We start from the raw sequence: 14,477 nt of genomic DNA, 5'->3' as shown, positions 1-14,477 counted from the left end.
ACACAGGCACAGGGATTATCAATGGAGTTCAGAGGAGCCTCCCTACTGTCAGTTAAAGTCCTGTGAAACCTTATATGAAATATGTATATATATATATATATACGTATATATACTGTATATGAAATACTGTGTATGAAATACCTTATAAAAAGTATCACACATGTATATATATATATATATATATATACGTATATATACTGTATATACAGTATATACAGTATATATATGAAATACCTTATAAAAAGTATCACACATGTATATATATATATATATATATACGTATATATACTGTATATACAGTATATACAGTATATATATGAAATACCTTATAAAAAGTATCACACACACACATATATATTTACACACACCACCCTCAAATTGATGATTCATTCTTATTCTCTTTTGATATAAAATATGCAGTATGCAATATGCATGTTTGTCTTTAAAACTGTATATATGTAACCCTTTTAGATGTCAACCAGCAACACAACTTTTTTTTATTCTTTTCATACAAGTTTACATTTATTAACTTTGCATTCATGTTCTCCATTATCCTTCAACTCTTAATTTAATCCTTAAAACATAAACACATTAAAGGCAACAATGGTAGAAAACAATCATTCCTAATGCAGGATCCAGTTTTTACCAAAGTGTCTTTGAATACCCCACAACAGTAGTTTAAGGAGGACATTTAGTGACTGAAAGGGTTGTTGGTGGGGGGGGGGGGGACTTTGAGAATTGGGGTTTATATGAGTGAATATACTTGAATAAAAATGCTTTGGATATGTACAGTATGTTTGTCTGTGTGTGTGTGTATGTTTGTGTGTATGTATGTACAGTATGTGTGTGTTTGTGTGTGTGTGTGTGTGTCTTAGAATACCCCCCCACAACAGTAGTTTAAGAAAGACATTTAGTAATGGGGGGGGGGGGGGGGGCACCTAATAAACGGTCAACTGAGTGTATGTTAAATATGGAAATGGGACTGGTGTAGGGAATGAATGAATAAATCAGTATTATTTACAAAATAGATCTATACAGACCCAACCCCTAACCCAACTATGAACATGAGCTGAATATGTCACAGCAGCTCAAAAAGTGCAAACAAGTTTAATTCTTCAATGGTCACAGTACTGTTTTTTTTTTCTCTCGTTTGCAAAAATGCAATTCCCCAAAATTGTAAAAAGCACTTCTCACAACACTTCATATATAGTGAATACACACATACAAAATACAATTACTAAAACACCATAACCAACTGAATTGGTGAGAATTGTACAGACCTAGATAAAGTATGGATGCAGATTTACAGATTTAGTACCCTTCATTCAGATATTTCAGACGTACACAATCTAATTACTCCTATCCCCGAGTGTGTGTGTGTGCTTGTGTGTTTTCCCAAGGTGAAACAAAGGCAACCCTGGTTACAGTACCCTTACAATGGCAACGTCAGACGCACATAATGTCAACGTAGTCACCCAGTTGTCCTTTCCCAAACACGATGAAACACAAACCCTCATACTTTTAGATGATGTTAGGAGGAATTCAAACATTTCCCTTAAAATGAGTTTACCATTGTACGTATTCTTTTGTCATATATTGTAACAAATTAACATTTTTTTAAGTACCTAGGATGATGATTTATTTTTTTTCTTTTGCAGAGCAGGGGAGTGTTCAGTGAGTTGGCAGAGTTTGTCAAGGCGTGCCGATATCCACTGTGATTTTAGTATGAAGCTGTGTTCTGTTGATGCTGATTACATCGTACCGGAGCGAGTTTATGCCGTCGATGTCCATTGTTTCATTAGTCTTTGCCAGATTGTTATGTCTGTAACAACAAAAAAAAAAAAAAAACAATACATTGAATTAGATGCTTGTCTGTGTTTGTGCCCAGAAAAGATGTGTCTGTGTGTGTGTGTGTGTGTGTGTGTGCAGAGAGAAATGCAAACAATATTTATTTGCATGTGTATTATGTGTGTGTATGGTGGGTGTGTTTGACAGGGATGTAATGGTTTAAACAAACTAGCAAGGCGGGTCAGTCTCAAGGTGGTGCAACCGGAATCTGCACATAATCCATCAACATTCATCATGATTCCGTTCATTGAAAAAAAATAAGCCAAAATATTCAAAATGTGTCCAGGGGAGTGAAAAGGATGTGTGTATGTGAGTGTGTGTATGTGAGTGTGTGTGTGTGTGTGTGTGTGTGTGTGTGTGATGGAAGCACAAGTAGAATGCTGGGGGATGGTGTGTGTGAATGTGTGTATTGTGTGTGTGTGTGTGTGTGTGTGTGTGATATATACCTTTTGGGGTTAACTTGATTGAGCTCATCTCTACCGTGACGGATCATTTTGCATCTCCCTACAATTGCATCAGGTCTTGATATGGACATGCCTTTGAAGGACAGCCTGCAAAGACAGGGAAAATGGCTGTTTTGTGTGGCACACTGTGTTCGTGTGTGTGCCCATGCGTGCGTGTTTATGTGTGACTGTGTATATTTACAATTCATCACAATAATAAGTAATGTTGCACAATGAAATATTCATATGATTAAATGTATGTGAACTATGTTTTTGAACTATGTTTTCAGTGAATAAGTCAAAACGTAATAAATAATGCAAGAAATCTCAAGTAAGTATTACTATGAGTAGCACTGACCTGTGGGAGATGTCGTCATCTTCCCCTCCCCAACCCCAATACATGGTAGGAAAGCCGTTGATCTTCATGAACTGTTCTTTGCTCAATGCTGTTATTCCTCCATAGATCCAATGATATGGCAAACTTCACAGAAAACAGAGGAGGAAGGGTGTCAGATTAAAAATGTAAGCATGGATTTTTAGCATGAACTGATGAACACTAGCTCCTTCAACCGTCCGGTGACGTCAACGTTTACGCGTTGCGACGTGAAAATTGGGTCATAGGGGTATGACAGAATGATTGCTCTGTGTCTAAAGCAATCGGTTCATTTCAATCTGTTATCATTTTCTTTTGTGAGGTAAATATTATTATCACACAATAAATAACGCAGAATGAAATTAAATAACAATAATAAAAAAAAACATTATTTTCTTGGGGGTGCTATGGGGGTGCGATGGGGGTGTTATGGGGGTGCTATGGGTGTGCTATGGGTGTGCTATGGGGGTGCTATGGCTAATCCAGGGGGCGCTAGAGCACCGCCCCTGGCCGGAGTAAATAGAAACAGCTGATCTCAAATAGGAGTTTTGTGGAATTAACATTATGTGCCCTGGGTATTGCAAGCACATTGGTGCTAATACAGTAGATGTCCCTAGCACATCTCTTAAAGCAGTCACAGTCCACGATTCAAGTCCAATGCACTTTTTGTCAAATTCAGTGAACTGCTCCTCACGGTCCTCTAGCTGTCTGTTCAGTGTACTTGCTCAAAACAACTCTGGTGGTCACACACAGTCCTGACTCTGTACATGGAAAACAAACTCACACATACACATTTCTAGCCAAGCGAAACATTGCAATGTGATTGACTGTCATGCTAAAATATCAACAATCTCTCATCAGAGTCACAGGCTACCCCGTTTTTTGGCACCTGATTATAACACTTGGGGAATCCATTAACCTGTCTTGCAAGACATACTTTAGTTAAACAGACAAAATGTTCCAACACATGTACCTGAGTTTCAATGAATCAGGCTTTACCTGCCCTGCTAGTTTGCTTACATAGCCACAGGCTAACTTCCTAATCTCTGATTCAAAATTGTTCATTGTTCATTGTCTCAAAAAGATGACGGGTAAAAGAGGTCGTCTGCTCACCCTAACATCGCTTCAATGGTGAATGCCCTCAAATACCACATGCTGCCTCGTAATGTTGGAATGTATTAAATTGTGTGTATTGAATTGAATGGAATGGAAAAGCATATGTACAGATGCTTTAAACTATGACCTTCTAAATCTGTGGCATTTGACAATCCCCTCAGGGCTAATAGTTAAAGCTGTCATGTCATACAGCCATTATATGGCAAACCATTGACACATACGTACCTGAAGCCAAACTTGTCCAGAGCCACAGCAAGATTGTGCAGATTGATTGGACATTTACCTTCCTCATCTCTGATTTATGACACATCGGTTCAGGCTAATGTGTGGTAAAAACCACATGCGGCCTCATAATGGTGGAATGTACTATTCCCTCAGGGCTAATAGTTAAAGCTGTCATGTCATACAGCCATTATATGGCAAACCACTGACACGTACGTACCTGAAGCCAAACTTGTCCAGAGCCACGGCAAGATGCCTGGGTTGACTGAAGCACTTGTAGGTGTTTCGGTCGTCCATGGGGATGATGTCCACATCATGGAAGACGAAGCAGTCATAGTCGTACTCCTTCAGAGCTTCCAAGAAGCCAGCATCCATGAGTCTGGCCTTGTTGAATGTCGTGTCTCCGGCCTGCAGAGGTACAGGGCAAATGAGGAACACAACACAGCATCACGTGAGTCAAGTTAGAGGCTTTCAAGGTGTTCCTTAGGCCTCACAAGCCCTTTATGTCTGATCTACCCCTGCAAACACTCATGATTAAAGGTACTGTCCACAATCTGGCAAAAGGTTGTTGATATTCGAGCTCAACTGCAAAAACATCCCTCCCCCCCGTGCTCCTGAAGCAACGTGTTGATTGGCTGGAGTAGTGTAAGGCTCTGAGCTTGTGTTTGTTTCCCATTTACACAGCCAGGACTGTGTATGAACACTCGTCTCTTTTTTGTTTTTTGTTTGTTTGTTTGTTTGTTTGTTTTTTGAGCACACACAGCAGGAGGAGCCCTTTGATGCGTTTGACAAAAAGTGTATTGGATTAGAATTACACACTTGCACCTTTAAAGTCAGTTTAATTGTCATATTCTTGGTTGGCTAAATCGGGTGGTTCCACTGACAAGCTCAGTCAGATATGCAGGGAAGCAATTCTAAAAACCCCAAACAAATATACATTCCAACATTCCAAGGCAGCATGTGGTATTTGAGGGCGTTTACCATACATTAGTCTGAAGCGACGTGTCAAAAATCAGAGATGAGGAAGGTCAATATTTGTTCAAAGAATGTGCACATAATCCACCATCATTATAGTGTATCTGTGGTGTGGTACTGACTTAAGAAAGGTTTACAAAAGAGGAGAGTATTGGCTGAAATGTTATTTAGAGACGCTTTGAGCTGTGTTCAGGCGAAATGCTATACTCTCTACACAGAATACTTCCTCTTTTAATCCTGGATATCTTTGACACCAAATCCTGTAATTGAAGTCCTTGGCATGGGTAATTAAAAGGCAGCTCCTCTCTGACTTGTGTAGTTCATTTTTTACGTGTGTACTGTACATACAGGCGAGTCCAACAGGTTTGAAATAAGAGGCTGGATTCTCATATTTCATGTCTTCGAGGACGCTACACGTGTCCTTGTTGAGACATTTAGGCAAGTCCAAGGTTTGAACTAAATGCATAACAATCACAGATAATAATGAATCATTTTTATAATATTAATTATAATAATTAAGACCTTTGTCAGGTTTTTAATGGCACACACGACACACTGGAACACACACGTGCATATATGGAGGCCACACAGGACACACACACACACACAGAAAGCCCCGGGAGATAGCCCACCTGAGCACTGAAGGTCTGGGGAGTGTGTGTGTGTGTGTGTGTGTGCCCTGCCTATGACTATTCAGAAACATTTAGTTTAGTCATCCTGTGTGTGTGTGTGTGTGTGTGTGTGTGTGTGTGTGTGTGTGTGTGTGTGTGTGTGTGTGAGTGTCTGTGTGTGTGTTCTGTTATTTTGATGCAGTGGCAGGGAGGAACTTGATACTAGTTACTGGTACTACTATTACTGGCACCTGCTTCTTTTCAAAAGATGGAGGCAAACAACTCTATCCCAATCTTTATTCCAACTCTCTGTACATAGTCTCTATTCTAACTCGCTGTAAATAATCACTATTATATTATTGAGGGAGAGAGTAACACAGTGTTAATGCTAGAGAGGGATGGGGGGGAGGGGGGGGGTGAGTGAGAGAATAACACAGTGTTAATGCTAGTCAAATTAGCAGCAAGTCAGAGAAACCTGTGTGACAAGTTCCTCCTTTAATTTTTAAAAACATCCCCCAGCTCTGACAGAGATGGTTACGCTCCACGTATCGTTGAAGCGCTACTGTTGCAATGCCAAGAGGAAATAGGTTATGTTTGATGCCAGGACACTTCCCTCTCTACGGCATCCTGTCCCTCTCTACTGTAGCAATGCCAAATGGAAATAGGTTGTGTTTTACGATCTGGAAGAGACTGTGTGTTGTCCAGGCCACAGCACAGGGCATAGAACATCTCCAGGTTTTGTGTTCTGTGTCATTATAAGGAAACCACTAATGATGGGTAGATGTGTAATTACTATTAATTGTGTGAGTCTATTGTAAGTGTAAGAGCTCAAACAACTTTTTGCCATAATCGCAGCCTGAACCTTTAAGATTGGATTGGAGTAGGACAGTCAGTAAGTGTAAGTAAGTGAGGAATCACGGCCTGCACCTTTAAGACCGCATTGGATTAGGTTAGCTATGGCAGAGGTTGCTGATGGAAACAGTTTATTTTGGAAACGGCCAGGGAAACGGGCAACCAGGGAAAACAAATGCAAAACAGGGGATCACGCTCAGAAGCTAATTGTCCAAAGAACAAACAAGATTGACACGCAGACAGGAATTCAAACACGGGAGATGATCTAAACACGGGAGAGAGCAAGAGCGCAGGGGCTCGGAAAACAAGACAGGAGATAATAAACTGAAGACCCGGAAGTCAAAACACGGAGCGGGGTGGACGATCGCGGGGGACGTAGTCAGGAAGCGGTTGCTTTACGGGGGTTTAGTCCTTGTATCAACAAGGCCAGACAAAGGAGTGAAGGGAATGAGGAGTTTATGTAGCACACTTACACTCACACGCACTCACACTCACACACATACACATACACACACACACACTCACTCACACACTCTCTCTCTCACACACACACACACTCACACCCACACACACACACACTCACGCACACACACTCACTCACACACTCTCTCTCTCACACACACATACACACACACAGACACACACACTCAGACACACTCACACACATACACATACACACACACTCACATACACTCACACACATACACACACACACACACACGCACGCACGCACACACACACACACACACACACACACACACACACACACACACAAACACACTCACACACACACACACACACAAACACACTCACACGCACACTCACACACACACTCACACACACACACACACACACACACACACACACACACACACACACACACACACTCACACTGTGTCTGTTAGCAACTTCAAATCAGGGGAAGGTGACTGAGACAAGTGTGTTGAATCAGGAGGGAGCGTGGCAGACACACAAGGTCAGCAAAAAAACACAGAATCAGATACAAAATTAAATAGAATAGAATAGAATGGAACAGAATAGAACAGCAAGAGAGGAAGCGGTAGAATAGTCCGTTTTCAACAAGTTTCAGAAAATACGACCTTATAATATTGTGACCATTACCACCCACATGTAGTCCACATCTCCACATGCATATGTGTTGGGATACTCAATTCAATTCAATTCAATTCAATTCAATTCAATTCAATTCAATTCAGTTCAGTTCAATTCAATTCAATTGCACCAAAACAACAAAATACGTGGCATCAATGTAGGCCACAGTGTATTTTGTGAGCTGGACACAATGTGTAGTTTAGTAAATGCACAGGCCTATCAAAGCATTATGATATTAGGATGATTCTCAGGCCTTTCCCCCATCTGATGGTTTTAATGGTCTAATTACTCTTCCTGTGTTTTGCAATTGCATAAGGCCAGAGCTGGTGCTGTGTAAAAGAGGCTTCCCTATGGAAGATTGCAACAATAATCCTGGACCGAGAGGAGGAGGAATCCACTCCACGTCTACACTGTAGGGGAGCTACGTATATCAACTTCTGGACCCAGGCCTGAAGCTCCTTGTGAATCACTTTCACCAATTGAAGGATGTTGACCCAAGGTACAGTATGAAATGCAAATGTTCCCTTCCAAGTTCCTCCAGTGGATTATTCACCAAGGCGACTAATTGATGTAAGCAGGTCCCTAAACCTGCAACATGTCCAGTAGTACACGTGTACCAGGACAGCAAACTCCCGGATACATACAATTATCTCTGGCGTATCCGGGAGTATTCCTGACAACACATCATGAATCTCTCTCTATCTCTCGCTCTCTCTCTCTCTCTATCTCTCTGTCTCACTCACTCTCTCTCTCTCTCTCTCTCTCTCTCTCTCTCACCCACTCACTCACTCTCTCTCTCTATGTGTCACTCCCTCACTCCCTCTCTCCCTCTCTCTCTCTCTCTTTCTCTCTGCCTCTCTCTATCTCTATATCTCTCTTCCCCTATCTCTCTTTCTATCTCTCTCTCTCTCTCTATCTGTCTCTCTCTCTATCAAATTCAATTCAAATTCAAATTCAAAAGTTTTCAATTAGTGTAGCCAAAGCATACATACTTAAAAGAAAAGTACAATATTACATTAAGACAGTACATAGAACAGGTTTGTGTGTGTGTGAGTGCGTGCGTGCGTGCGTTTGTGTGTGTGTCTTTGTCTTTTCAGGTTCTATCTCTCTCTATATATATACTGTATCTCTCTCTCTCTCTCTCTCTCTCTCTCTCTCTATCTGTCTTCCTCTCGGGTCTGCGTACAGGTCTGCCTACCAGGACAGCAAACTCCCGGATACATACAATGCATACATACAATTATCTGTGGAGTATCGGGGAGTATTCCAGTCTATCCTTGACTCTGGTCTTTTGTAATGTGAGCCACCTTCCGTGTTAGTATCTAATTACAGATCACAGTGAGTGTCTAAGTGATGTTACACAGTAAAAGTGATAATCAGTATCTTAAAGGTCATGTGGAGACGCTATGTTCCCTACAACACAGTAATTGTATGAACATCCCAAGTAGCCTGTCCGACAGGTTCCCTCTCTCTCTCTGTCTTTTTACTTTCTCTCTCTCTCTCTGTCTCTGTCTCACTCACTCTCTCCATCTGTCTCACTCACTCTCTCTCTCTCTCTGTCTTACTCACTCTCTCTCTCTTCCTCTTGTATGTAAATGCAAGGAGAGATCTTAGTAATTTAAATTCCCTTAAATAGTCTCATACATGTTTTTGGTTCATTGGGGAGGGATTGAGGTTTTGGGGGCGGGAGGGGGGGGATCCAAGCATACATGCAGAAGTGAACAAAATAACCCATTCATATCGTAAAGTAACATACATGCAGAAGTGAACAAAATAACCCATTCATATCGTAAAGTAATATCCTAGTCCCAAAATATAACAAAGAACAACCAGAAATGTTTCATGCCTAGTCACAGATGAGTGACTGTGTGAGAAACACTAGCGGTGCATAGAGACTAACCCATCTGGGCTCATACCAGTGAAATAAACAAAGCTGAACTTCGATCTCAGGTTTATGACATTAATACACCAAAGACAAACAAACTTCCAAAAAACCCAGATGGATTTGTTTTCAAAAGATCTACATTTGTTCATGATTAGCTTAAATGTGTTCATGATTAGCCTATGTGACTGAACCGTAGTCTTATTTGTCTTACAAAGAGAGTTTTTCAGTATAAAACCTATTCATTTTACTGAGAGAGTAAAAGTACCCCCATGGAAATATTGTGTCAAGATGAAATAAACTAAGCTGAACTTCAGGTTTATGACCTAGATACACCAAATACAGGTCAGGTTCCTTTTTGCTGTTCATTTAGTTGTCTTACAAAACCTATTCACTTTACTTGTCAGCCCATGTAAATATTTTCTGACAAGATGCATTTAAAGTGGTATTTCTTGTGTTGTGAAAACATCTGTTCTTGACAAGCCAACATGTAGACTTAGTAAGTCAACCTTGATGAACTGCCAATGAACCCAGATGTGTTCTTAACACGAGTGGATTTGTTTTTAATAGACTTCGATTTGTTCATGATTAGCCTAAATTTGTTCAAAATAAGCCTATGTGAGCCTTACTGGGAATGGGAATTCATCCTGACTGATGATGTAGGAGTATTAGAGACAAACCCATCTAGGTTAATACCAGTGAAATAAACTAAGCTAAACCTCAACTTCAGGTTTATGATGTAAATATGCCAAAGACAAACAAACTGCCAATAAGCCCAGATTGATTGGTTTTCAATAGGCCTGCATTTGTTCTTGATTAGCCTAGATGTGTTCAGGATAAGCCTATGTCACTGAGCCTTACTGGGAATGGGAACTCATTGTTTACCTTTCCCCACTTTTCAAGAAAGCAGGTGGGTATCTACCTGATTGATGATGTAGGCCTATATGACTGACAGAGCCTTACTGGGAATGGGAATTAATCCTGACTGATGATGTAGGAGTATCATGTATGTTGCTTATTCATGTTCTGGGCTGTCCTGAAATGTATATACATATGGACTAATATTGACCAACCTGATTGATGACGTAAACGCTTTCGCTCATTTTGACATTTTCGTCAGAGGGCAATACGGATCCATATTGACTGGTGAGGAGGGCAATACGTGGGTGGCATGACCCAATCAGAATTCTCGTACCGTCGTTGCCATATAATAAGGACTAATATTGACCAACCTGATTGATGACGTAAATGTACATATGGACTAATATTGACCAACCTGATTGATGATGTAAATGTACATATGATATGGACTAATATTGACCAACCTGATTGATGACGTAAACGCGGTAGTCAAGCTGTTGCCTCTGGAGGATGGGGTGGAGAAAGTGGAGCCAGTGCTTGAGGTGGGACTCCCGGTCCCTGAAGGGGATGATTATGGCCACCTTCTGTTGGGCGATGCAGTTTGTGGGACGCCAGCGACCGCCAAGCTGGAGAGCAGGGTTCTGCGCCCTTATGTCGTCTAAAGTCACTGAGTCGTTGAATTCAATTTTTAAGGGACCCACTGGTAGAGAGAGAGAGGGATGGAGAGAGGGAAGGAGTGAGGAGAATAGAAACAGAGAGGGAAGGAAAGAGAGGGGGAGAGGGAGAGAAGAGGGAGAAAATGATTGAGGGAAGGAGTGAGGATGATAGGAACAGAGAGGAAAAGGGAGGGATAAAGAGGGAAGGAAAGAGAGAGGGGGATACAAAATATTTTAAGTCATGTTATCACCAAATGGGATACTCTGTATACATAATTTGTTTGTACTTTTACTCTCTCTCTCAGTCATTCTCTCACTTTCTCTCTCTTTCTCACTCTCTCTCTCTCTCTCTCTGTCTCTCTGTCTCTCTCTTACTCTCTCTCTCTCTTTCTCACACACACACACACACCCACACACACAGTACACAGCTTGACGGCTTCCTCTTTTTTCCAAATAAAAGCCTAGTTCCTTTTTCAAAAATACTTCTACATTTGTCGTAACTGACAGTTATTTGGGAATGTAACCCCCTTCAGTTCGTACTTGGACAACCACTTCAATTGCACCTTCCATGGCTCACATTAGAGTTATTATATAATTACAGACAGAGGATGATAGGAACAGAGAGGAAAAGGGAGGGATAGAGAGGGAAGGAAAGAGAGAGGGGGATAGAAATGTTTTAAGTCATGTTATCACCAAATATAAACTCTGCATACATATTTTGTTTCTACTTTAACTCTCTCTCTCTCTCTCTCTCACACACACACACCCACACACAGTCCGAGCTTGAGGACTTCCTCTTTTTTGAACTTTTTGTACTTGGACAACCACTTCAATTGCACCTTCCATGGCTCACATTAGAGTTATTATATAATTACAGACCGCAGTGAGTGTCAAAGTGATGTTACAAACTGATAATCAGTATCTTAGACTGTACTAGATATCATAGCTAAAGCTGTACTAGATGCCACAAGGTCTGTGTCATATGGGCTAGTATTGACCAAAGTATCATTCATACAACTTACCCAGCAGAGGAGAAGTTTCTGGACACTTTGGTAGTTCAATCGTCATATTCTTTACCATCTGCCTGAACATTTTGCTTTGATTCCTTGTCGTGTTTTGTGGCAATATCCGGAAAATCGACAGGCCGTTGTCAGAGTTGAAGATGTAGAACATAGTTACGATGAGGTAAATGGCGCAAAGAAAGGGAATCACTTTACAGGCATTCCTCAGGGTCGTGAAAGCAGGCAGCAAAAAAGCCATGTTAATTTTGTTAACTTTTTTTGTTGTTTTTCTTTTTCTTTCTAAAGTTCAGTGAAGGAAATAAAAAAATGAATTACAGTTGTCCGTTGGTCTCCCTGTCCCTTATCTGTAACATGAGAGCCTGGCTCATCTGCAACAGGCGAGTCGAACAGGTCTGATGGAGTGAGTCTCCGCGGTGTGGTGTGAAAGCAGTAGCTTATTCACCTGCTTTTTGTGGGATGGGCCCAATGCTGGACAAGCAAGGTGGAGCCTTTCTTTGCACCTGATGACATCAAAGACCACTTTTCCCAGAGCCATTGCTACAATGTCACTATGCTCCTGATAAGGCATTAAAACTAGTGTTTTCCTGTCATAGTTGTGTTTCTTACCTATTCTCTCTTCTGAATTTCCGGAGAATGGCCGGCCTCATGGTCCACCACAGTGGCCCGAATCTCATCAGAGATACAGTTCTTCACAGTTGTTAACACACAAAAAGCGAAAATTCGGCACAATTGGCACAACCTTCACTTCATGTACCAATCGCTCGACCCAATTTGGCACTACTTCACACTCCCTTATCTGCTATTAGACTCTGACTTTCCTTCTTTACACTCTGATGTCAATTACACATCACCTTGTTGTCAAAACACTACACACAATGTTCAGTTGTTGCACACAGTTCAACAAAAGTAAAATCTCAAATAGTCTCACACAAATGTGAGCCACCTTCCGTGTTAGTATGTAATTACAGATCACAGTGAGTGTCAAAGTGATGTTACACACTAAAAGTGATAACCAGTATCTTAAAGGTCATGTGGAGAGGCTATGTTCCCTACAACACAGTAATTGTATGAACATGCGAAGTAGCCTGTCCGACAGGTTCTCGCTCTCTCTCTCGCTCTCTCTCTCTCTCTCTCTCTCTCACTCTCTCACTCTCTCACTCTCTCTCACTCTGCCTCCCTCTCTCTCTCTCTGCCTCCCTCTCTCTCTCTCACTCTGCCTCCCTCTCTCTCTCTTCCTCTTGTATGTATATGCAAGGAGAGATCTTAGTAATTTACAGTTTTTAACAATTGTTAACACACGTTTTTCAAAACAATAACGGCTTTCTCAAAACTGCACACAGAAAACTGAAAGCCTCACACACAAAATGCTAAACCTGACACTCCCTTTGCAAGATGACTCTTTGCCATCAAATCTCTTAACTGTTCACAAAATGGAACTCGTGTTTTCATTTGGTACACACAGCCATATTTTCAAAAGACACACACATACATTCATTGAGTACACACAACTAAGCATTTGCTGCACACTACCAAGCATTTAGAGCACACTGCAGTGCAAAATTGAAAACACAATCATCGAAATGGAACACACCATATGAATGACAATGACTCTGGAGAATGAGCCATTTCTCCTTTTGTAAAATGTCTGTGTAGGCCTACTTTTTTCAGAGTCAAACATAAAACAGCACACAAATATGCAGCAAAAAAAGTTTTATTTCGGTACACACAGAGAACAGTACAGTACTGTAAACCGTGTGATACCGTTGTTCTCACAAACCATATTTACAATTTCAGTCTCCTGTTCGGCGGTGAAAGTGTGTGTTCTTCCTCCACGGTGTGGTTCACTTTCAGTCCTGCAAAATACAAATACTGTGAGCACAATGTATTCTATTGATATGCAGTATTACAGTACACAAGGCAAATAGATTTCGTGCCTGTTCTCCATCCTGAAGGTTCTAATGATGGCAGCAACTGTGAAGCGGCTGAGATTTGGTTGGACACTCTGGCCAGCCTCCCTCATGCTCAAACCATGGTTGAGCACATGGTCTACCACAGCGGCCCAAATCTCATTAGAGATGACCATTCTCAGCCGCTTCACAGTTGCTGCCATCATTAGAACCTTCAGGATGGAGAACAGGCACGAAATCTATTTGCCTTGTGTACTGTAATACTGCATATCAATAAAATACAGTCTGCTCACAGTATTTGTATTTTGCAGGACTGAAAGAGAACCACACCGTGGAGGAAGAACACACACTTTCACCGCCGAACAGGAGACTGAAATTGTAAATATGGTTCGCGAGAACAACGGTATCAGACGGTTTACAGTACTGTACTGTTCTCTGTGTGTACCAAAATAAAACTTTTTTTGCTGCATATTTGTGTGCTGTTTTATGTTTGACTCTGAAAAAAGTAGGCCTACACTGAGACATTTTACAAAAGGAGAAATGGCTCATTCTCCAGAGTCATTGTCATTCATTATGGTGTGTTCCATTTCTATGAT

The 14,477-nt window shown here is 41.1% G+C and overlaps 1 protein-coding gene across 1 annotated transcript; it reads right to left on the bottom strand.

Annotated features, from left to right (window-relative positions):
* Positions 1-1,436: 1,436 nt before the first annotated feature.
* LOC105913336 (beta-1,4-galactosyltransferase 1-like) lies at positions 1,437-12,125 on the bottom strand. Its single transcript, XM_042703520.1, has 7 exons — positions 11,975-12,125; positions 10,761-10,996; positions 4,223-4,410; positions 4,006-4,074; positions 2,650-2,772; positions 2,295-2,399; positions 1,437-1,822 (listed from the first exon to the last, which is right to left on the bottom strand). The coding sequence occupies exons 1-7, from the start codon at positions 12,123-12,125 to the stop codon at positions 1,693-1,695; spliced, it is 1,002 nt and encodes a 333-aa protein (XP_042559454.1). The 3' UTR covers positions 1,437-1,692.
* Between the last annotated feature and the right edge of the window lie 2,352 nt (positions 12,126-14,477).

This window comes from Clupea harengus, chromosome 24 (genome assembly GCF_900700415.2).
Source record: "Clupea harengus chromosome 24, Ch_v2.0.2, whole genome shotgun sequence".
NCBI classification, from domain to species: domain Eukaryota; kingdom Metazoa; phylum Chordata; class Actinopteri; order Clupeiformes; family Clupeidae; genus Clupea; species Clupea harengus.
The sequence above is the reverse complement of the archived record's forward strand: the minus strand, read 5'-3'. Positions and strand labels throughout refer to the sequence as shown.

Coding starts and splice junctions, on each gene's coding strand:
- LOC105913336 (XM_042703520.1), bottom strand. CDS start 12,125: ATGTTCTACATCTTCAACTCTGACAACGGCCTGTCGATTTTCCGGATA. Junction 2,400..2,649: donor GATGACGACATCTCCCACAG/GTCAGTGCTACT, acceptor CTGTCTTTGCAG/GCTGTCCTTCAAAGGCATGT. Junction 1,823..2,294: donor AATCAAGTTAACCCCAAAAG/GTATATATCACA, acceptor TTGTTGTTACAG/ACATAACAATCTGGCAAAGA.